At 33.3% G+C, this 25595-nt stretch overlaps 1 protein-coding gene across 1 annotated transcript in view; it reads left to right on the plus strand.

The window, feature by feature from the left end:
* Positions 1-25278, plus strand: part of Tmem26 (transmembrane protein 26) — a 45149-nt gene extending 19871 nt beyond the window's left edge. Inside the window, exons 3-6 of the mRNA XM_027931152.2 lie at positions 1383-1493; positions 4071-4291; positions 18804-18880; positions 21507-25278. Of these exons, the coding sequence (XP_027786953.1) occupies positions 1383-1493; positions 4071-4291; positions 18804-18880; positions 21507-21898 (801 nt within the window). The 3' untranslated portion in view covers positions 21899-25278. The remainder of the gene's footprint in view (positions 1-1382; positions 1494-4070; positions 4292-18803; positions 18881-21506) is intronic.
* The last annotated feature ends 317 nt before the right edge of the window (positions 25279-25595 follow it).

Here is a 25595-nt window from a genome sequence, read left to right on the forward strand (position 1 = left end):
ACTATTTGTTTCCAAGTTAGCTTATACTGTACTAAAGAATGACTTTTTTCCTTAAATAACAAGACAACTGTTGATTTTTAGTGATAAGGATGTCAAAAACATATGAAGGTTACCACTTTTAACATATAATCAATCTGCCTTCACGCCTGCAAACAGAATGGTCACAATTTGTGTCCCATTGACCAGTAAGTTCTTAGCAATAGTCACAAAACTACTCTGTAATGAGGATTTGGATCTAAACTCAAAAATTAAACTTTTAAATTGCCACTATTTTTTCTTAGAGTTTTAGTTTCACACACGTACACACACACAAAGTGTGCAAACAGCTATATTTTTGCTCCTAGAGATATGGCAAATGGCCATTTTTTAAAATTATTCTTGTCATTGTCATTTCACCCATAACAGTACTTACTTGGGTGAAGTGCAAAAAACAAAACAAAACAAACAACAACAAAAAAAAACAGCTTCTTGCAAGTCTTTTCTACTTTTTCAAGAAGAGCATAGAAGAATCAATGACTATCCAGTAAAATTTTTAAAAAAGCACGTTATAGCTTTCAATATTTTATCCTCTTAAATAATTTTTCTATAAAATCAAATGTGTAATCATGGCTATGGGGTGGTAATAGTGGTAGTGGTGTGTGTGCGTGTGTTTAAAAAAAAAGTTAGAACTGCAGATGTTTAAAAGTTCTTCAACCATTTTTAAAGCCAGTTTATAAAATATGCATGGGCTGTAGCTATGTTTTCAAGTGCTGTCTCTTTCCTCTCTTATATATACTTTTTCCATTTTTATCTGCAAGATAATAATTTTGTGCATTTCACTTGCAGAAATTTACAAGCAAAAAGAAGAAGGAAAGAAAAATTAAATCATCAAATTTCCCATACACCTAAATCAACCTAAAGTTAAAATGTCTGAACCACTGAACATAAGAAAAAAAAATTGTTAGAGTATTTGACAGGAAAGATTCAAAATAATTGGGTTATTTATTTAAGCAGAATGGTGTTTTGGTTAATGAGGCTTCCAGGTAAGAAAGAAAGTAAGTGTTCTGACCAGGATTACATTGTTATGGCTGTTGGTTTGTATTATACTTATTCCAGGGTTCAGTAAAGGGATTCCAGGTATCAGTTATCAATTCAGCCATTCTCATGGTCACTCAGAGAGTCTGTGTCCTCAAGAGCCTCAAAGACATGTAGTTAACCCTCTTCACAAATTAACTGAAAAAGGGTTTTCTATCTCAAGTCTGTGTTCAGATATTAGTAAATGCTTATGTGTTATGTATAAGCATCACATATCTGCTCATAATATCTTGGATAGATTAAAATCATTTCAAACTCTACCTTATTGCCTTTTTTTTGCATATTGATACCACCACAACCATTTTTAGCATTGTGATGTTCAATCTGAAGGACTGTCACAGAACATCAGTAGAAGAGAAGACACTGATCCCACCCTGATGTCTAAGGAGAAAGTCAATGGAGTGAATATCATTGAGACGGTGAGAGCTTTTCCTACCATTTATGAAAAGATCTATCAAACATCTATCAAACAGTTGGACTTCATGAGCATAATGAGCAGTCCACTTCTAGTTTATTCTTCCCTAAATACGTTTGCCAATTTAATTGTTTGGGTCAGAAAATTCACAAAATAATTGTATGTTATCCATTTTTAAACATTTTACATAGTATATTTTAAACATTTTACATAAATTTAATACTGTATATAACCTACAGTATTAAAAGACAATTCAGATACTATATAGTGGAGATATATACACTGAAATATATGCTATTCTAATATTTTAATTATATAATTCACACATTTGTATTCTAATTTTATACATATAATTTTTTAAAAAAGTATTTGTTTTTCAGAACAGTTTAGGTTCACAGTTAAACCAAGAGGAAGGTACAGAGATTTCACATTTGCCCTTTGCCCCCAAATATGCACAGCCTCCCCTACCATCAACATCATGCAGCAGAGTAGTATATTGGTTAAAAATTGATAAATCTACATGGCCATCTCATTATCACTAAAAGTCCATTGTTTACACTAAGGTTTATTCTTGAAATTGTACATTCTATGGGTTCAGACAAATGAATAGTGGCAGGTGTCTACCATTATAATATTATATAGAGTATGTTGACTGCCCTAAAAGTCTTGTGTTCATTTATTCATCCCTCTCCTTCCTGCCAAGTCCTGACAGCCATTGGTCATTTTACTGCCTTTTTAGTTTTACCTTTTCTATAATATTATGTAGGTGAAATCATCAAATATATAGTATTTTCAGACTTGATACCTTATTTCATTTTAGTGCTGAATAATATTTAATTGTTCAGTTTATTTATCCATTTGCTTACTGAAGGACATCTTGGATAAGCATTTTGTAGTTTCTTCATGTATATATAATGTGTGTGTGTATGTGTGTGTGTGTATTTTCCTCTAAATATTTCATTAGGTTTATATGAAAATATTTCATTTTTGAGGGGCATAATGCAAATGATATTGCTTTTTAAATTGCAAATCTAATTCTTTACTAGTATATAGGAAAAAGTTTGACTTTTGTATATCAACCTTTATTTTGCAAATTTGCTTATTATAGGAAATTTTTGATGAATTTCTTAGGATTTTTTACATAGACAATTTTGTTTTCTGTGAATAAGAATAGTTTTATTTGTTCCTTACCCATGAGTATACATTTTCTTTCTTTTTCTTGTCTTATTGAACTAGCTTAGACTTCCGTCCTATATTATTTGTTTAAGTATGTTAGAAAGGAGTTTTAGCCAACATAGAATGACTTTCTTTTTCTTCAAGGGTTTGGTATTTGGCAAAGCCATCATGGCCTATTTCAAAGTGGTATAAAAGAAAAAGAATCAAAGAATCCCTATCACTGAAACATGTTCTTGAAAATAATATATTGATTTTGTCAGTAAGAATAGAATTAACTTGGGTTTTAATTCTAATTCTAATCCCAATTTATCTATATCATGTTGGACAAGTTACTTAGTCTCTCTCAGTTTTTCATCTGACAATTAAAAAATTAATATCTTTCCTGCTAGTGTTGTTCTTTTGTGAATTAAATAAGATGTATGTGAAGTTTCATAGAAAAATATAAAGAAGTGTACAAATGAAAGACTCTTGACCTTGCATGATTTCAATCAGGTCAGCATCTGCCTTTTCTTTTATTCTCCCTGTACTTGTTCATTTGATATCAATAAGTGATCAAGAGGAATAAGTGATCAAGAGAGATAAGTGAGCAAGAGGGGGTAGATTTTGCACAAAAATATTTAAGTCACTTGCATAAATAAGTTTAAATTGTCATTCTTAAGACCTAAGACCTAGTAGTCTTTAAAACTTGTAACATAATAAGGTCAAAATATACTTTAAATTTTATTTAGAAGGTAAATGGGCAAAAGAGTTCATAGGAAATGTATTAGTAGAATATAAATTTTTCTGAGTCTAAGAATAATGACAGACTAAAATTTGCTTGCTAATTTAAAACTTATTTTATAATATGTTAAATATTCAGAATAAAAATAATAACTGCTATTCTCTTTCTTAAAATAACATGATAAACATTATTACATTTTTGCTGTCTTGATAAGATACAGTTTTAAGGCAATAATAAATGAAAGGGAAGACTGTACCATGCTAAAAATATCTTCAGGTTAGTAAATTCAGATTTTAAATCTGCAAAAGAAAACTATAGGACTCCTTTTGTGATTTTAATATGGAATTTATAAAATTTTGCTATGTATTATACTTTGTTATAGAGTATAATAAAATGAGCAATGATCTTTAAAACATTGTAAAATTGGCTATTTAAATATCATATGTGCAATCTCACTCAGAAGTATAAGGTTTAAATTACTTGCTAGTTGTAGCCTTACCTTAAGGCCCATGTTAGATGTATATTTCTTTTTTCTGTGTTCAGCAGAACAGTGTTATTTTCATTAGTAAGAGAAGGGTTAACTCCTGAATACATCTACAGATGCAAACTAACTTGAAAGCTGTGGTGAAGAAAACATCTCTCTACAAGCTCATAATCCTTCTGTCTGACATTTCTGTTAAACAGGCCAAAGTTTTTGTACATAACTTATCTGCAGTATGTGAGACGACTTGGACTTTGGGACTTCATCAGACATTCCTGTTACTGCTAATAATTGGAAGATGGCTTCTACCTATTGGAGGTACCATCACTCGAGACCAGCTCTCAGAACTTCTCCTTATGTTTGTGGGAACAGCTGCTGACATACTGGAATTTACCAGTGAGACTCTGGGATTAAATAATGTGAGGTAAGTACTGCAGTGCTTCTTTTCAAGGCTAGTACCATGCACCTCTCTTTCTGTTATTTGTATCTCATATGAACAAGAATTTGAGTATTTCCTATGTTCAATGTTAAGATAGTACAATTTGTAGCTATTTAGATACATGCTTGGAACTGATATGATGTTTATAGTATTACTACTACTACTACCACTACTACTACATAAAGGAGATTTCTACCAGATAAAAGGACGCATAATATGGCCTGTGGATGAGAACAGAAAAGCTGTGCATGCTTGTATGACTATAGGTCAAGTGGGGCCATTTTATGGGGAAAACTTCTGTAGTGGAAAAATCATCCCTAATTCCTCTTTCACATTACCAAGTACCAGGAACTGATTGTAAAATCCTCTTCTAGAGCACAGTGTAGCTGTAATTCCAAAAGACATGGAGAACTCTCTCTCTTCTTCAGTTGGAGAATTTACATTCCCTTGTGTGGATGTAGAATGGGGAAGATGAAGTTTTATTTTACAAAATTTTATTTTTAGTCAGTTTTGTTCAAAGCGCCCAAAGGCTTTTTGGTGTAGATGCCTATAAATTAAAACTTATTGAGTTGGTACTTTTATTTTTGCCACAAGCAAATAAACTCAGAATCCATGATCACATCTGTTTATGGAACTACTTTCTACCCATTAGGGATTTAAGTCTCAGTGCCTGAATGTACTTTAAGCTTGGGTTGTTTTGCACTATGCTATAAAAATAAATTGGAATGAGGCTGGCTTTTAATGCTACAGTTTACTTTATGCTGTGTTTCTCAAACAACATAACATAAAGCTGAGCAAAATATATTAACTTATTGAGTAAACTTAATATCTCAATTATAGTACAAATTATATTTATAACCATTGGTTATCTTTACAAGATCATTTCTTGTTTCATTTATATTAATTTTTCTTTTCGCTCATTAAGTTGACATATTCTTTTAAAAAGAATCAAATCTAAATTGGTACAATGTCTTCAAAGTGTTTATTTCTGTAGTTTTAATGCCTTATATTTTGTCTGTGATTTACACTGTATAATTTATTTTTAAGTAGTTTAATGATAATTATAACACAAAGTGATTCTAAGAAAAATGTGAAAATATCATGACAAATCACATAAAAATAATAAATATCTACAGTGACAGGGATATGACAATACAAGGATAACAAACTATAGCTTTCTAGAAATAAATATATACATGTTAAATATTTAGGGAAATGGGGGGGGTATGTTTTACAGGCTAGTCATAAAAATCTGAGAAATACCAAACTGAATTATTAGACTCTTTATGAGTCCCATCCAGAAATGACATCAAGAAGCAATTTATAGATCTGTGGTTGCCAATAAATGTTGACTATTAAATAAGTTTATTTAATTCCCCAGTCTCAAAAAAAATCTTTGAAAATCACGAGGCCTTTATTCACCAACAATGGATTTGTTGGGTAACATGTGCCAGGCAGGGTGCCAGGCAGAGAATGGGTAGCACACGGTGGGTGAATGGTGAAGCAAGTGCTGCATGAAGGATGCTCAGTTCTACCCAAAACAAGTCTATTTCAACTCAGTGAGGTTTTAGGTAACACATGATATTTCAGGATATTTAAATTCCCCGATTCCCTTTCGGGGTCTACATATCGCTCTGAATACTTTCACAAATGTATATTTTTTAAAAATTTTAAACATGTATCATATTCCAAGCAAGCTATATCTACAGGTTCTACATATGCAGATAGAAAATATTTTAAAATGTATATATAGTGAACATATTCAGACTTTTTGTCTGGTCATTTTTTTTTCCTAAACCATACAGTGCAGCAACTATTTACATAGCATTTACATTATATTAGGTATTGTAAGTACTCTAGAGATGATTTAAAGTATATGGGAAAATGTGCACATATTATCTGCAAATAGCATGCCATTTTATATAAGCTTTAGTGTGTTTAGTGGCCTTTTGTAATCTCTATTCTACTCCCATGTACCTCCATTACTCAAATTATCCTCTACACCCAAAGTCAAGTCCTAAAGTATATCTAGAATTTTTCCTGTCTCGTAAAAGCCAGGTTCCAGGGTCTGATTTCCTGTCTCAAGTCCTGCCTTTACTGCAAGAATTGACACTGTGAAATGTCTGTCTTTCAAAGGAGATCTTTAATCTTTTCCCACTGGGACTTAGCTTTCCCCCTTTATCAGGGAGAATAAAATTAATGTTTAAGTAAAAGATATTTATAATAAATTGGTTACTTCATTGTGGTCTGTTCAGCATAACTTGTTATTATGACATTTTATTTTCTCTTATTTTATTCTATATTTTGAGTTGACATTTTTAGGAGAAAGCCTACAATACAACAATGAGGGATGAGAATTGCATCACAAATATGTCATTTATATATATATATATATATATATATATATATATATATATATATATACACACACATATATATTTTTTTTAATTTTTATATTTTTATTTGAGAAAGGGTCTCGCTGTTTTGCTGAGGTTGTCCTGGAACTCACAAGTACTTGGGATCATAGGAGTGCACCACCATGCTCCACCCAAATCTCTTTCCTATATTGTAAATAATATGTCAGATATCATTTTTTTTTAAAGAGAGAGAGAGAGAGAGAGAGAGAGAGAGAGAATTTTTTTTTAATATTTACTTTTTTTTTTAGTTCTCGGCGGACACAACATCTTTGTTTGTATGTGGTGCTGAGGATTGAACCCGGGCCGCACGCATGCCAGGCGAGCGCGCTATCGCTTGAGCCACATCCCCAGCCCCTCAGATATCATTTTTGAAGAATAAATCAATTTACTCCTTTGGCACAACTGAAGTTCATCTGATTAATTTTATGAATTTATCTAGGTGTCTAAATCTTATGATCTTACAATTTTTTTCTAAGCTGAATTATTTTAATTCTAAGGTCTAATGATATTATCAAATTATAAATTTGTGGCACCATAAATAAAATCTAGATTTAGAATATTCTCATTACTCTAAAAAATATTATAGCTTTTTGCCATCAATTTTCACTTCTGCCACCCACCATAAGCAACCACTAACCTACTTTCTGCCTGCACAGATCTTTATGTTTTAGAAATTTCATGTAAATGGAATTATAAAATATGTATTCTTTTTTGTCTTTGTTTTTCATTTGGCATACTGTTTTAGGGTTCATCCATGTTAATCTGTCTGGTTCTTGTTTTAATTGTTGCATACTATTCCATTTTATGCATGTGCCACATTTGTTTATTTGTTTAGTGGATATATATGTGCATTACTTATAGCTTTATGCTATTAAGAGTGATGTTGCTGTGAACATTCATTTATCAACATTTCCATATGTTTTCATTTCTCTCCCATAATTACCTAGAAGTAGAAGGACTAATTTTATTTTAAGTGCATATTTAACTTTTTAAAAAACTTTCACAGTTTCTAGAGTAGCTTTACCATTTTATATTCCCAACCAGCAATGTATGATAGTTCTATTTTCTCCATATTCTTGCTCAGACTTTTTTTTTCATTGTGGCTCTAATTTGTATTTAACAATGAACATTATTCATTATCTTTGCACATGCTTATTAGCTACTTATATATCTTTATTGAAGTGCCTATTAAAATTTTTGCCCACTTTATTTTGTGAAGGAGTGTACCAAGGATTAAACCATGGGGTATTTAACCACTAAGCCATATCCCCCAGACCTTTTTATTTTTTATTTTGAGACAGGGTCTCACTATGTTGCTGAGGCTTTGAAGTTGTGATCCTTCTGCCTCAGCCTCCCCAGTCGCTAGGATTAGAAGTGTGTTCCACCAAGCCTAAAAAATTTTTGTTCATTTAAATTGGATTATTTTATTATTGAGCAGTAAGAGTTTTAAAATATATTCTAGATACAAGTCCTTTATCGGTTATATAAATTCAAACATTGATACCCATCATTCCACTTATTTTTATAATGTTATCTTTTGAAGAACATAGTTTAAAAATTTTGATGTCCAAAGCTGTCAATATTTTCTCTTTTCTATCATGCTTCTTGGTGTCATATCTAAGAAATAATAAATTAGAAATTAAAAATTAAAAATCAAAAATACCTTCTTTCAATTTTTTAAAGGAATTTTAAAAATTCTTTCATTTATTTTTATTGTCCAGTTTGACTTCATTTTTGTATAATGTGAGGTAAGTTTCCAACTTGCTTTTTTTTTTTTAATATTGTCATTGTCCCAGCCCTGTTTGTTGCCCAAGCTGGGATTAATTGTTCCAACAATATTTTTTTTTTTTTAAATATTCTTTTCCTATCACCTTGCCTTGGCATCTTCATCAACAATCAATTGACCACAGATGTTAAGCGATTTTGTCTGGACTTTTTATTGTGTTCCATTAAACTACATGTTTGTCTTTATACCAAAGCCATACTATCACGATTACTGTAGCTTTACTGTCACTTTTGAAATGAAATACTTGAAGTCTTCTGACATTTCTTTTCATAAAAAAAAAATGACTTAGCTATTCAAGGTCTTTTGCATTTCCTTCAAATTGTCATGATTATCTTATTCAGTTCTAGCAAAAGCAAACAAAATAAAAAGAAAAAATTGTGGCCTTGATAGGAAATAACTAAATCAGAGGGTAAGTATGGGAAGAGTTGGTATCTTGTCAATATTATGTCTTGCAACTGAAACATCTCATTTTTGTTTTAAGATGTTCCCTAATTTGTCTTAGTAACATTTTGCTATTTTCAATGTACAAGTCTCACACTGCTGTTCCAAATGTTTTTCTCCTAAATATTTTATTTTTTGAATGCTCTTGCTACACAAGCACTTTATTAATTTCATTTTCATATTTTCATTGCTATATAGAAACACAATTTTTTTGTATGATGATTTTGTACCCAGTAACTGTGCTAAATTGCTTATTTGTCCTGTGCCTCAATGTGTTCTACATATAAGATCATTTGTGAATAAGGACAGTTTTGATTTTTTTCTAATCCATATGCCTTTAGTTTCTTTTTCTTGACATAGTGCACAGCAAGAAACTTTTTTTTCAATGTTGAAAAGAAGTAATGAGTGAATATTTCAATCTCAAGAGATTAATGCTTTGTCTATTAAGGATAATGTGAGGTTAAGTTATACATAGATGGTCTTTATCAATTTGACTAAATTTCCATTTATATTTGTATTACTGGAAGTTTTTCTCCCCCCTTATAAGTGTTTATAGGTATTGAATTTTGTTAAATCCCTTTTCTGCTTTTTTTTGAGATGATTTTATGTTAGTTCATCTTTATTCTATAAAAGTATATTATATTAACTAATTTTTAGATTTTAAACCACTCTCAATGTATTTGGAATAAATTCTACTTAGTTATATTGTATACTCTTTTTTAAATGTTCCTGGATTCAGTTTGCTAACATTTTGCTAATTTTTATATCAATGCTCCTGAGGAATATTGATTTCTACTGTTCTTTTTCTAACATCTTTTTCTGGCCTTTGTATCTGGGTTATATTGACTTTATTAAATACCCCAGGAGCATGCTCTCCTTTAGTTTGAAAACTTTTGCTATTTCTTCTTTAAGTATTTGTAGAATTCACCTAGGAAGACTTCTGGGCCCAGGCTCTTCTTTATGGAAGTTTTATTTGTTTGTTTGTTTTAATATTTATTTATTTTTTTTAGCTGTAGTTGGACACAATACTTTTATTTTATTTATTTATTTTTATGTGTTGCTGAGGATTGAACCCAGGGCCTCTCATGTGTTAGGTGAGCGCTCTACCGCTGAGCCACAATCCAGCCCCTGTTTGTTTGTTTTTTAAATAGCCAAATCAAGATCATTGATTCTAATAGGTCTATTTATATATTCTCTTTCTTTAGTTAATTTTGGTTGTATTTTTCTTTCTAGATTTTCAGTTTCATTTGTTTCTAATTTATGGCATAAAATTGTCCATATTATTCACTTACTACATTTTAAAGTCTATGGAACCAGTTGTGATACCTTCTTTTTCATTTCTCAGTTTGGCTATTTGTCATTCTCTGCCTTTTTCCTAGAGGGAAGTTGTTTACTTGTTTGTTTTGTTTGGTGGTATTTACTGATTTTGTCAATCTTCAAAAATAACCAGCTTTTGATTTTATTGATTTTCTCTATTTTCATTTCAATCATTTATGCTCTGTTGTTTGTTTTCTACCTTAGGCTGGTTTCCGATTTAGTTTGTTCTTCTTCTTTTTTTTTTTCTAGTTTCTAAATGTGGAAACTTTAACTATTGATCTGAGACTTTCCTTCTTTCCTCATAAGCATCCAAAGCCATGCATTTCCCTTTATGCAGTGTTTTTCCAGTGCATTATAAATTTTGACAAATTATCCTTTTTTTTTAATATAATTCAAAATATTTTGCAATTTCTCCTGTGATTTTTCCTTGTGTGAGTATTTATAAAAAAGAAATTTAACTTCAAATATATGGATATTTTCCATTTTTTTTTAAAAATTACTTTTATCATAGTCTGTGAATATAATTTAAGATGATTCAATATTTTTAATTTATTAAGATTTATTTATCTAGGATATGGCCTACCTCTCAGAATGTTCTATGTATGCTCGAGAAAAATGTGTAATTACTTCTTTAGATTCTCATAGATTAATACTAACTTTAGTTCCAGCAAAGCACACCAATATTTCTCCATTTGATCACAGCTCTATAGCTTCATTTCCTTCCTTACCCATAACTCCGTTTCATCCCCCCTTTTTTTGCTATTATGGTTGTACATATATATGTCTTTGTATGCTACAAACCAAACCACATAGTTATGTCACTATTTAAAATCTTTTGGGGTTTTTTAAATTTTTTTTTTAGAAAGAGAGAATGTTTTAATATTTATTTTTCAGTTTTCGGTGAACACAACATCTTTATTTTATTTTATGTGGTGCTGAGGATAGAACCCAGTGCTCCATGCATGCCAGGCGAGCACGTTACTGCTTGAGCCACATCCCCAGACCAATCTTTTTTTTTTTTTTTTTTTTAAATAAAGTTAAGAGAAGAAAGTATTTATATGATTGTATAATATTTCATATGTCTTTTCTGTTTGCCTCTAGATTTTCTATTTTGATACTCTTCATTCCTTCAGGTAGACTTAAATTACTGTCTAATGTAATTCCCTTCATCAGAATGGACTTCATTTAGTGTTTCTTCTAAGGCAAACGGGCTAATAACACTCTCCTGTCTTTCTTTACATGGAAATGTGGTTTTTTTTGTCTTGATGTTTGAAGAATATTTTTGTTGTAGCTGGAATTCTTGGTTTATCACTTTATTTTTCTTTCAGGATTTATATATGCTATCCCATTGTCTTCTGATCTTCACTGTTTCATATTAGATATTAATCATTAGTTATTTTGTTGGTATCCCGCACATGATGAATCAATTTTCTCTTCATTATTTTCAGGGTTTCTTTTTCTCTTTGTCTTCTAGTAGTTTGACTGTGATATGTCCAGGTGCATTTCTCTTTGCTTTTCATCTTTATAAAGCTTTGTTGAAGTTGGATCTGTAAATTATTTTCTCTTTAAGATATTTCAGCCATTATATCTTTAAATAACTTCCTTGCTCTGTTTGCTTTTTCTGCTGGGAATCCTATTAAAAATGCACATCCTTGACCATGTTCCATCAATTGATTTTTCTTCAATCTGCTTTACTTGCTGAACTTCAGATTTGATAGTTTCCATCGATTTATCTCCCAGGTCACTGGTTCTTTCTTTTTCCATCTCAAATCTAGACATAGAGTAAAAAAAAATCAGAGTCTGTCTAGTGAATTTTTCATTTCAATTTATATATTTTCAACTCTAAAGCTTCTCTTTAATAATTTTATATTTTTGCTATTTCATTATTAGATTGTTTATTTAAGTCACTGACATCAGATATTTCTTTCATTTATAAAACAAAATTTTATTTCATTCTTTCAGCTATATATGTTGTCTGTTTTGATGTCTTTTTCTGCTGACGTTACTGTCTAAGCCCCATTAGAGTGAGTTTCTACTGACTGTCCCTCCACCGCAGAGTAATTATAGGTCCCATTTTGTACATTTTGCATTTCACATACTTTCTTTGTGAAAAATTGAACATTTTCAAACTTCCCCATCATCACCTCAGGTTTCTTCCTTTGTTGCTTTAGTTTACCTAATCCTAGGAATCTACCTCTCCTTGGATTACAATCACTGATGTCTCAGGTTTTTAAAATTCTTAGTTCTATTTTTAGTTTAGCATTCCAGTGGCCACATCAAAGCTTGTGATTAGCTGGTAATTTGGGTAGAGACATCAAATACTGATCCTTTATGATTTCTACCCTCTGATCTGTGTATTGATTGAGTAGCACATTTAAAGTTCAGGAAGATTCCAGGTATACTTCATCTTTTAATTTAAACTGGATCCTTTCGGGTCTTCTTTGCACTGCCAGCGATTTCTTAGTCAGTCACCATACAGGAAGGAGAACTTATCTAGACTCTTTATAGCTCTCTCACTTTGACCATGTCTCCATTATATTTAAAGTTAGCTTATCATTCGGCTGTACACAGAGAGAACCACCCGTGGAGTTGAAACAACCACAGGGATTCATGACAAGTTCTTTGTAACCCCGCAGGAAGGATTTCAAATCCTGCACATAATAGCAGGAAGGAGTTTATCAGAAGGGAAAGGAAAAATGAATAAGGACACTGTCAAGGACAAGAAGTTGAGTGGGTCCTTCCTCTCAGAAAGGAGAGAGTCAATTTAGACCCTCATTGTCCAGTTTCATTCTGGATTCTCAGGGAAGTTTCCAGAGAGCCTCACCCAGGTCCACTTCATGTCATTTGACTGGCAGCAAAATTGCTTCAGACTTTCAAGTCCCTGCAGTGTATGGTCTAACCCCATGGAGGGGAAATTTTATTATTATAATGACATGCTAAAGATCTAAAAGCAACCCAGGGTTACCTTGGTCTGGGCTGACTGGTTCTAATTGGAACTTGTTCTTACGGATTTTCTGGTTGGTAGGCTTTTGCTTCTGATTCTTGTGTCTTTCTGAATTCTGAAATCTGGTCTGCATAAAGGTCACAAAAGTTCCCACTTTATGGTAACTTGTGTTTATTTTTATTGACAGGGAGTAGCATTTGAGCCCGCATTTCTTCTACAGATAAAAGGTTGTTTGCTGAGAAATGTACTACATCCTATTGACTTAGGCTAGGGCAGGGCCAGATTGGCCTTGATTTTTATTTTTATTTTTCTTTTTAAAGAAAAGCATGTGGGAGTTAGCACAGTAGACCCTGTCTACAGAATTTACTCTTAAATTCATGTTCCCACCTCTCACATCTGTCTGCTACCTATCAATCCCAAGTGGGATTGCAACCTCAAAATAGAAGAGCTGTGGATTTTCCCTTCAATTTCCAAGGAAGTTTGTTACTTATATTGACCACACCTCTGAGTGTGAGATTTCATACTTCTTTCCAAACCTCAGGCCACAGAGGGCCTCTGGTTTTCATCGCCAAGAACTTTTTGGTAAAACTACCATTCCTACTGATCAAGATGGTCTTAACATGTTCACAACTTGAATTAACTTTATGTGCTTTTACTGCCTAGAGTCCAGGGCTTCCTTTTTCCTAGAGCTTTTATTTAAAAAAACAAAATTGAAATTGTAAATCTTTTCTGCGTCTCTTTGAGATGTAAATCTTCTCCCAGAATCTTGAGGGTTGAAAAGCCAAGAATGTCTTTTTCAGGGATCTAGGAGCCAGGTCTTTTAAGTGCAGCAATGTATATTGTAAATGTAAAAAATATCATGAAGAAAGATAAATTCCAGTCTATGTGTACAACATTAATACATGACAATTAGCAAACAGAAATGATCTAATCACATTGACTAACCTCCACCCTGAACTTTTCCACTAGCTCACCCCAGTACTTAAAAACTCCTATCTTTTGTTTCAGCAGAGTTGTGTTCAGTCTATCTCCCTTTTTGCAAGAGTGCTGAATTAATTCTTCCTTGCCTGTTTAATTCCGTCCAGTGCAATTTTTCTTGAACACAGTCAGGCTGAAGATATGACAATATCCATGAGTAAAAATGCTGCAGATTCTCCCTGCTCTTTACCTGAAGTCCGACATTTTCATGAATAAATGCTAATCAATTTGTTGTTTGCCTCTGGTTGCATTCCATAACCTGGAATGGTTATTTTTGACAATTTGTCTGGTGTTATACTTATTTGTTGGGGGGAAGATTTACCGACCTTTTGATTTTGCTGTACCCACCTTCTGACATTGTCATAAGTCTGAATTCCAACATCATTGCCAGGAGGAGTTCTATTGGCCATTCATAATTTGGAAATCATTGTGCAATCTTTTGCTGAATACAAATCATTTACTAAGAAGAAAATCTATTTCCATTACATTACTGGTATTTCATTGTATTTTAGTACACAAAGAAAAATCTTACTGTATTTTTACTGTATTTTTTCTTAATTTCTCTTTATTTTGCTTAATGAGACATTTCTTCGAGTCTAATTTACACTTTGTTTTCTTTCTTTTTCCTTCTCTCATGTATTTCTTATTCTCTTTATGTGTTTTGTCAAATGACTTTTTAAAAGCTAGCTAAATTTTCTTCACTGATTATCATTGTTTATAAGAATATTTATATGTCCAGAAAGAATTAGTTAAGCAAGTTGGCAAAGTATGACTTTATTTTTAATTTGCAGCCCAGGATGGAATGCTGATCCACCAAATGCTAGTTTTTTATCCTCCCAAGTAGGAAAATGATATATCAATCATTATACTTCTCAAGATCTTTTTCTCTTTATGAAGGCCATTGCCTGCCATGCTCCTCAGTTGACATGCATGAAGGTGGATTATACACGTGGAACCATAGTGGATAAATCCACCCCCAAGTTCCTTTGAAAATCTTGACTTTTGCAACTTTAGCTCAGTGATTTATTTTCATTTAACCTTTTTGAGTAATTTCACTGTGTGATTCAATAATTCATATTTGTCTGCTTTAAGATTTTTAGACCCACTGTTACACTGTTATTTTTTTATAATTTTACCAATATCTTTCCCAATACCTATATTCTTCCGTATTTTATATGTGGATAGGTAAGTATGTGTAAAAATAAACATTCATTATTGCAAGATTATGGCAAGGTTAGGCTATAATTTGTCCCTATTTCCTAAGAGGATAAAATTGAGACATGAAAGAATATAAGAAGCAAGTTAACATCATCATCTTTATCATCATCATCAATAATAATAATAACAACAACAAGAATGTAATGCGTATTTGTCAATTGCTGTGTGCCAAGAAGTTCTTTAATGAGTTATTTAGCACTTAAAGTAGCCCTATGAGCAGAGACTTCCATTATGTCCATTTTATAAGAAAAAAATATATATAGTTAGAAAGTCTCAAAATTACCTGTAATAAAATAAAACTGACTTGCAGTGTTCTCTCACACTTAACCTGTGTTAGGTGTTGTTCCAAGATCTTTCTATCTATAACATAGTAAAGTAATACACTTAAAACAATCAAATAAAATCTAATAGCTATTGTTATGGTTATCCTCATAGTGCAGATAGGTAAAATAAAGCATGCAGATGCTAAACTACTTTTATATATTCATGTAGCTTATAATTGATCAATCCAGGATGAGAGTCCCTCATCCTATTTCTCTAGAGAGAGTGGGAGCTGATATTTAAATTATGATCATTTTCTACTAGATCCCATGCATTACCACCACATTCTACTGCCTTGCAGACAAATTGCATATGAGTTTTTATGAGAATTATTGAAGTTTGGGATTACAAAAGACTTTAGAAGTGACCATCTTAGGAAAAATCTATTTTGCATCTACTGAAAAGTCCTCTCCAAAACATTAACAAGTTCTTCTGTAGGTCTATTTGAAAAATCCTATTACAGGATATATGGATTTAAGTAGCAACTTATTCAGGTTTGAGTTAATATTATTAGAAAGTATTTTCTTCTGTTGTGATGAAATTTGGGTTCCTACAGATGCAACCAGATGTTTTGAGCCTGAATTGTCCCTGTGAAATCACAGATATGTTTACTTTCTTTTCCCCATTATAGCCCTTTAAACATACTAAATAAAACTTAAAAGTATGGTTTTCAGTTTCTTAAGCAATCCACATCTAACACAGCTCCAAATTCCCTTACCATAGTTGTCTCTCCCCATTGGAACAAATAAATTTACAAATTTACCATGAAGCATAATACATAATATTTCAGGTGTGTTCTGAGTATTATAGAATAGAGTAGGGTTAAAACTTTCCATTCCATTCCTGGAAATAGCATAATGTAATGGTAGAAATTTTCTGCTCTTAATTCTTAAAACCATGTTACTTTAGACAATGTACCTTGATTCTCTATGACTCAGTTTCCTCCTTAGTCAAATGTGAATGATAATTATGCCTACTTTGTTGAGTTGATATGAGAATCAAGTGAGATCATGAAGTGATCATTTAGAAAACTGCCTATTACACACGTCTCAAGGTTGGAAACTACAGGTAACATTATTTTAAAATTCAGGCACTTATTGTGTATAGAAAATGAATGTAGATGTGGATGTTACAAAGAGAGAAATATGATATCCACGTTCCAAAGGCACTTCCACTTAAAATTCTAGATTTTATATTTCTTGTGAGTTGACCAATTGCATTTGATTTTGGAAAATCATAAATCAGTTCACCCTGTGGATTTATAATTATGTAAGAGTAAGGAAAAACCCTGGAGCCTTTTTCAAAGCTGCTTCTGAAATGCTCTCTCTTCTATCCTTTCTTTCTAATTTAGGTTTATCCAGTTCCATCTTTTGGAATTCTGATTGTGTCTTTCTAATTCCTGATTTTCTGCCAAAGTTCCTAGTCGCATGTGCCTGTGAGAAACCTTTCTCCCATCAGTGTTGTCAACCTGGCCCTTGATGGAATGTGAAGTAGAACAGAATCAGAGAAAGATCTTGCAGCAACTCATCAGAGGACTCCTGGGGAGTCATTTACATAGTTAGGAATCAGCCTTGAAGTACTCACACCCAGAACATTTCTTAATTTTGTTAATAGGACAGTTTGGGAAACCTTCTCCAGGAAGCTTTTTATAAATCCAAATGTCTATCATCAATTTATGTAGCATCACCTGCAGATGAAATAAGTTTAGAGCAGTGCAATTGTTCACAGAGAACCTGTGCTGATTCTTGGTAATTACTGTCTTCTTCTATAAGGGTTCTCAGAAATCTTTTGAAGAATCACTTGTATAATCTAAATAGGCATTAAAACTAATGGGCCTTTTGTATTTTAAGATATATTTCTGCTTCTTTTTGGAAGTTGAGGCTTTTTTTTTCCTGTCACCAATATTGTCTCCACCATTAACTGCCAAGACAGATCACGATGGCTCAGAAAATCTCATTTACAAATTCTCTCAGAGTTTTGAAATTTTATTTTTCAGGGTCTCAACACTTGAAGCATTTATCCCTCACAATCACCCTATTTAGTTTGGTTTCAATTACTCTTCCCCTGATGCTTTTCTAGCCCTCTCCAGTTGAAAATCTCTCTTGACAAAAGAGAAACAAAAATCTATTGTTCATCACTGACTTCAAGTTGATAACTTCATTTGTATTCTTGCTAAAAATAAATATGACATTGGTACTTTTAAAATATTCTTTGCATTTCCATTACCCCTATTCTTTTTGACTTTAGTCTTCTACACCATTTTCTTAGCTCTAATATATCTGTATATTGGCCCAAGCACAGGCCCTTGTGTATATTTAATGATTCCTTCAATAAATGTATGTTGAGTCCTGAGCTGGGAAGTAGCTCAGCAGTAGAGTGCTTGCTTAGCAAGCATGAAGCCTTGGGTGTGCTTGTGTGTGTGTGTGTGTGTAACTATATCTATATATTTATATCTACAGCCTGTTACTTTCCAAGCACTGTTCTAGACACAGAGGATACAGCAGTACATGAAATAGACATATTCCTTGTTTTACCGTCCAGTATCTGGTATAAGTCTTTATTTATCAAATATTTATTTATCGCCCCATTTTTTCCACCTAAAGACACTTTTCTTTCACATGCTTAACTTTTTAATTTTAACCATTATTTTACCCTTTGGGGAGACATTTTCAATTAGACTCTTATAATCCTGGAAGAATCATCAGAGTCTCCCCCTGAAATTTCTTGAAGTCAGACCTCTCAACATCCATGTCAATATCTAACATTTCCTCCTTACACTTCTCTCCCATAATGTTTCCATTCTCTTGTAAAACTGATGAGCAATGTGGGAACAAGGGGTTTTGTCATAATTCATGCTTATGTTGAGTGTAAGTTTTAGATTTTTTTATGTTTCATTTCTTTTTCATTATTCCTTTATGCATGGATTTTTTTCATGGATTTATTATATCACCTACATATTTTTACAAGTTGTAAGAGGTTTATTAAGAATAGATTCATATGTGGGTTGAGAAACTTTCTCTATTCTGCATGTGATCATATGTTTTATTACTAATTTAAAATTTTGTTGCATTCTAGGAATAACCCTAAGCTAGTCTGTATCATCCTTGCTTTATGGACATGGAGTATGTTGCAGTTTCCACTGGATCTGGCAGGTAAACGTCTTGAAAATTATGCAAAGAAACATCAGATTAAAACTTTTGATTGCAAACTCTGCTAAAGTTAATGAGATAATTGAGAGAATTATCATTTTGATATTCCAGAGTTAGTTACAGTTCAGCTTAGGAGGAAAGTAGATGGAAACATTGGGAAGCCATGAGTGGATCCACTGGTGCATAATGAGCTGAAGATAGTTCGGTGGACAGTCACACAACTTTATATTCGCTAAAATAATGGATCCACCATTTATGATCTGTAAAATCCCCTGAAAATTTTTTAGTGTGTCTGTGGCTTAGTTTCTTCAACCATGAAATGTAATTATAATCATGACAGGGAGGGTTGATGGCACTTGTGATGAACATAGAGTTTATAAAGAGTCTAGCAAGTTGCTGGCATAAAAGTAGTATCTCTTTGATATTCGTAAGGGTTTATTTTTGTTCCTATGTAAGAGCCATGTATTGGGGGAATAATCGATGTTTGAGGGCCAAATATGAAAAATTAAAATTTTTCTCCATGACAGCCCTTGTAATGACATTTGATTTTACTTGAATCAATATATAAACCTTAAAGACTTTGCAAGAAGCAAGCTTTTTCCTGGACAGTTCATAGTAGCAAGGATATACAGATGTTTTGTCCAACATGGTAGCCACTTGACATGTGTGGCTCTTCAAATTTAAATTTATTAAAGTCAAGTAAAATTATTGGTTTAGTTCCTTAGTCACACTAGCCACATTTCAAGTGCTCAAATGCCACATGTGGCTCCCATATTGGATATGGATATGGGAGTAAAGATGTGGAAATTTTTACCATCTCAGAAAGTTCAGTTGGTCAGTGTTGACATGGAGCCATACCACAGCTTTTTGGTACCATGGAGTTTTGCAATTCTGCTGGGTAACTCCTCACTTTGGAGAAATTCTGGAATTTAATTATTACATTTTTCTTAGTCTGGCTTTTTTTTTAAATACTCTATCTGCTGGTCTCAGGGTTAGAATGAATCCTTAGGACAGGCATATTTAACTTTTTTTTTCTGTCTTTTTTTTTTTTTTGGTTCACTTTGATAAGCTCAGATAACTGAGACCATTTTAGATCTTAGCTTCCACTTTGCAAAACAAACTTGTCATCAGAACAGATGGAAAGTGTTGCTGGAACTTTTTCAAAAAACCAAAACCTAATTACTAATTAATAATGACAAACAATTATATTCTAACACACACTGATTTTGTTAGAGTGTGCCCTAGAAGGTGCACAATTCTTATTAATCAACTGATAGAATATTAGCTGGTCATCTGGTCTGCTGATAGAATATTCAGGCCCATCACTGTAAGTACCCAGTAATACTTTTAGGGCCCTCTTGGAGCCACTTCCGGACTCTTACTTCTTAGGAAAAGCCGTTACTGATTTTTATGTTGGTTTTTATTTTGTCATTCACTATGCTTATCCTCACCCTCTCATTTCTTGTGGTTTATAGCCTTGCTAAGAAATTTTTTTATTTAAGAAAGAAATTTTGTGAATTTTCAGGGGTGATAATGTTATGCAGCTGTTAGAAAAACAAAGACCAAATGTTACTTCTGACTAAATCACTATTGTATTTTCCAACAAACAGTACATTATGTTCACCCATATCAAAGCAGCTTCATAATATTTGCAGGCTCCAGTAAACGAAGGCATTCTTTGTTTGAAAACTCCAAATGGAAGGCTTCATTATTATAAAAGGATTATTTTCTGTCCTTGACCCTGAATTAAATTTACATTTTATAAATTAAAACAAAAAGGTTCATCTGTTGATTGGACCTCCTTTTGTACAACTGGAAAATCAGTAATTATATCCAGTCTTTCTAGGAAACTGTGAAACAAAAGCATAAGAAATTAGGACAAAATAAAATAACAATGGCATTTATTTGGACTCTTCCCCCATTAGAAAAATGTGTTTGACATGAATTAAATTTGAATTTGATTATAAGCGCTTGGGTTTTCACAGCACATTTTACACATATGACTGAGTCAGTCAGAAAGAAAATAGGTAGATACTAATGAGAAGTTCTAGAATGATCTGACTCAGGTACACTTTGTCAAATTTAACAGTCAAGGAAGCCACTCATCATTCCAAAGGGAAGATTGAATGAGAGAGGGAAGAGAAGCAGAGGTGTCATTTCTAATTGAAACAAAATGAACCAATGAGCAGGAAACCCTGTCCTCACACAGACGGTTATCCCAGTTTTCAAAGGAAGAAACTGAGGCAAGAAATAAGCTGTTCATTATCTCGCAGCCAGACTCCCCCAGATGAGGCCTTGAGTCCACTTCTCAACTGCCGTCCTACAGTGCAGGCCTCCAAGACACATGTGGCAGTCTCCTTAATTCTTTATTCTCTGTTTAACACTCTATTTAACTGAGGCTTCCTGAGTGAGAACAAGAGGCTGATTTGAATTTTTTTTTTTCAGTTAATGAAAACCATGCATTGGGAAGGACCAGGGAGCTTTCACCTGTTCCAGACAAAATTAAATCAGAGTCATTTCCCACCATTTACTAGTATAGGGCCCATTGTTATTGACTTGTCTGATTTCATCTGTCTTCCATTTCTACATTTAAGAGAGGTACGCTAATGGGTCTGTCTTGTGTTTTCAGTACATCACATCGAGTGCCCCTTGGCTGTGACAAGGCGGGGATACATCAAGCAGTTCTTCTGCCAGTGCAGTTCCTCTTTGTGGAACATCGGAATCAGCGTCTTCATACAAGATGGCCCATTCCTTGTTGTGAGGCTCATACTGATAACCTATTTTAAAGTGATAAATCAAATGCTGGTGTTCTTCGCGGTGAAGAATTTCCTCGTGGTGGTGTTGCACCTTTACCGCCTGGTGGTGTTGGCCTTGGGATTCCGTGCTTCCCTGAGGCACCCGTCAGAAGCCACCAATGCAGAACACAGATACCTGGCTCAACCCTCTGGGTCAAAGGAGGGACTGTCCATTCCTTTGCGGGCCTCCCCAGTCACCTCGGAGGACTCCCATCTGACACCATAGTTATTTCTTCTCAGCAGCATGCAGCTACAAATTTTGACTTTTGGATTTTTCTTACAGCCGTGGTGTACTCCTTCTTCTTTTCCCCCAATCTTTGCATATGGTAACTTTCAAAGAAACAACATGAAAAAGTGATCTTAAGTCAAAGCAGAAGAATTTTCTCTTTTTTTTTGATGAAATGGAAGGAACATTTGATTAGTGGCTATGGCTACAACCTCCTTGTGATGGTATCAGATGTGATAGTTGTTCAATAGCTAAGTGATTTGTTTGTGTTGAACTGTTTCAAAAGCTATGGACAGGGTTGCCGTGACATGCCCTGGAAAGATTTAGTGCAGACAAACTGTCGCATCTGTTACCTGAAAATACAGAAGCTTTGAACTTTGGCTGCATTGTCAGACTATCTCGTCTAATCTTTTCTGCAATGTCCCTCTGACATCAAAAAATGTACATTCAGTGAATGCAGAACAAATGAGGGAAAAGTGCCTTTAAAATTACCTCATTGTGAGCTGGAAGCAGAGAAAATCTCTGCCCAGCTTCCATATCATACAGAGCCGTATTCATCGCTACACAGGCCTTCCCACGAAAATCATTTTTCTGGGCTGATGTGGTATTCTGTCATGGCACATATGGTCTTACAGAAATTTTATTGCTTTTGGCTTGGGTACTACAAAATTCACAGCAAGCCATTTCGGTTACGTATCTACTGGTTGCAAAGCAGGAAATACTGGTAAAATGCTAGAATAGTCACAATTTCCACTCTGAATATGATTTGCAGTATTCATCAGTGTTTTTCTGAACCCACTTTACTGTTTTCTGTATTGCCAAGTTGCATCATGTGAGCTGAACCAGGACAGCTCAGGAGCCATGAATAAAGGTGTTTTGGGTCCTTAAATGTTACCATGGTTTCTGGTGTCTGTCAGCAGCAGCAAACATAGCTGCAGCTCCTTGAACAGCCACCACTGAAACTGACTTGGGCTTTGGTCTCCAGAATGTGGGGATGGAGGGTTGCATCAGCCCCATCCACTGCCCTTGATGGATGCTGGCGTCAGTAGCAACTTACCATCGCATCCTGGGAATCAGGAAATGCGGTTCATTTGCTCACACTGGGACTTCGTTTTTCCACTATTGAAATAGCCATTCTTTCCCTTTATACATCTCTGGACTCTGTAAGATCCTTTTAAGGGTATGCCCTTAATTGGCTGTGACCTATTGACAACTGTTTGGGACAATTTTATGTACAAATCTGGATGTGACATGATATCCATTTAAATAATTAGATAAAAAGTTTTAAAGACATATTCTGGTTTTATGCAAAGCAATGTATATTTTCCAATAAATTCTATTTCTTTCCTTCCTCGTGCTTCTATTTTTAACATGATTGTAAAATTACAGATGAATTGAACAGAATACATTTATAATTTTGCACAATAATTTTATACAAGATCAGGAAATTATATTTATATGAAATACAGAACTTGACAACTTTTAAGGGCATGTTATTTAAATTGCTTAGCAATGGAAAGCAAAATAATAACTGCTATTTATAAAAATGCCTCAGCAGAATCTGTTTTTGTGTTGACTATTTTATGTTGAATACTTTCTTCCACAACATGTATGTACTGCTTATTATTGCAGATTTGCCCATGGCATACTTTTCATGTTTTAATTTTTTTTTTATTCCAGCAAAACAAACATTGAGCCTCTAAAAATAGATAAAGTATAAAGTAGTACGGCTGTTGCAAAGATATTTTTAAGTGCTTTCAAATCTGAGACTTGGCTTGGTTTCTGAATGAGTTTCTAGTGTTTAAATAAAGTATTTTGTAATTAGCACTCCTCCAAAGGCCTGGGAAAGAAAAATCCTGTCCAAAAATCTGGTTTTATTTAGAGTGCCAGGAAGTCAAAGAGCACCAGGACCATCTAGGCAATTAATGGTGGCAAAAATAGACACATGTTTTGCAAGTTTTCCCAGGAAAATCTGCTAAGGGCAGCATTTGTTAACCCAATTGCCAGTACTCCCACTCCTATAGACTGGCTGCTTTTACAGTGGGGAAAGTAAATCTATATTTGTTTAGTTAATTTGAAAAGATCCCTAAGCCCAGGTTGTATCACTGATGAAAAGTTAAAAATTTATTAATTTGATTGTATATTTTTATTATAAACTGCTAAACATTGTAATGGTTGAAGACTTTCAAGTGTTTGCTATACAGTGGCTAGACGTCAGTTATCTCCTATATGTTGACACCCTGGGACTTGTTTCCAGTTTATTTCTAATAAGATAATATCTCACATCATCTATATAGTGTGATACAAGCCATGTCAACTCCCAACCCCAGATACAGCACATTCCAATTCCCAACCACTGAAGAAAAGGGGTTATTTGTTGTTGTGGCTGTTGTTGCCATTGTTGTTATTTAACTGTTTGATTTAAGCTCAATCCCATATCCTTTCTACAAATACCATTTATGAGAAAACCATATTGTATCTGTTTTAATAATACTGTGCAGAAACACACCTCCTTACCATCTCTTGTGTTTTCTTTGCCCTTTTGGAATGAATCTCAGATGACATGATGGCATGGTAATATTAGTAAACTGTTTTTCCTTTGATTATTCTGTTAATTTTTATGTAAGTTGTGGTAACAAAATAAAAACCTTGAATTGGTCAAAAACATCTTTTCTAATCTTCCAGTGAAGAGTCTTAGATAAATTCCCCCATTGGTTCTGTTGTTCCACTAGACCTTATATAGCCATAAAGATACAGCCAAGAAATATCAGAATTCACCATTGTAAAATTAGATATTAACTTGTTATTTGAAAGAAAAATTTCAGAGCTCTGGGGGGGCAAGAATTGGAGATGCACATGCTCTAGGATTTCTCCCAGCTTTCAGAGTTGAATGTTGATGCTCATCATCTTTGACATTTAATATTGATAACTCTTAACCAGTTCTACTGTTACAAGAGAGAAAGAACTGCAAGATCCAGGCTCTGTCTACCTTCCATCTTCTCCAAGGAAGTTAAAGAATCTGCAGAGCTTTAGAGATGCAAAAGTAAAATCAGTCTTGAATTACAAGAGAGAGAGAGAGAGACTATATGTGTGTGTGTGTGTGTGTGTGTATACATATACATATATTTTTTTCTAATTCCACACTGCTTTTTACTAAGGGAAATTCTAATTTGCTCTCAGAAATATCTGATTAGAGTTAAACCAGGCAGCTGGAGGATTTTTTACAGCTTTGAAGCTCAAATAACTTTGTATATGATGGGAATAACTAAACAATGTTTGAAAAATTAAGTGCCTCAGCCTTTTAGTTTATGTGTGTCCATCCTCAGAATCTTTCTTACTGGAATACTGTATATTTTCTTTCAGTATTTATATTTATACTATTTTTGGGCTTTGTATGATTGAGCTTTGTATTTTGTGATAGACATTAAATAGTGTGTGCACAATTTATCTCAATGTCTATTTTTTGCCTACTTTTCATGTCTTTGTTCTCTACTGTAATTCATTTCCTTTATGGTTTTTAAGCTCTGGCTAAAAAAATAACTGATCTATTTAGAATATGATTAAAGTGGCATTTCAAACCAGTGAGGAAAGAATGACCAATTTTATAAATGATGTTGGGAAATTTTGCAATCCATCTGGAAAAAATAAAGTTAGATTTTTATCTCATGTAATATATAGAGATAAATTCCAGATGGAT

The sequence above is a fragment of the Marmota flaviventris genome, chromosome 4, assembly GCF_047511675.1.
Source record: "Marmota flaviventris isolate mMarFla1 chromosome 4, mMarFla1.hap1, whole genome shotgun sequence".
Classification (NCBI taxonomy): Eukaryota; Metazoa; Chordata; class Mammalia; order Rodentia; family Sciuridae; genus Marmota; species Marmota flaviventris.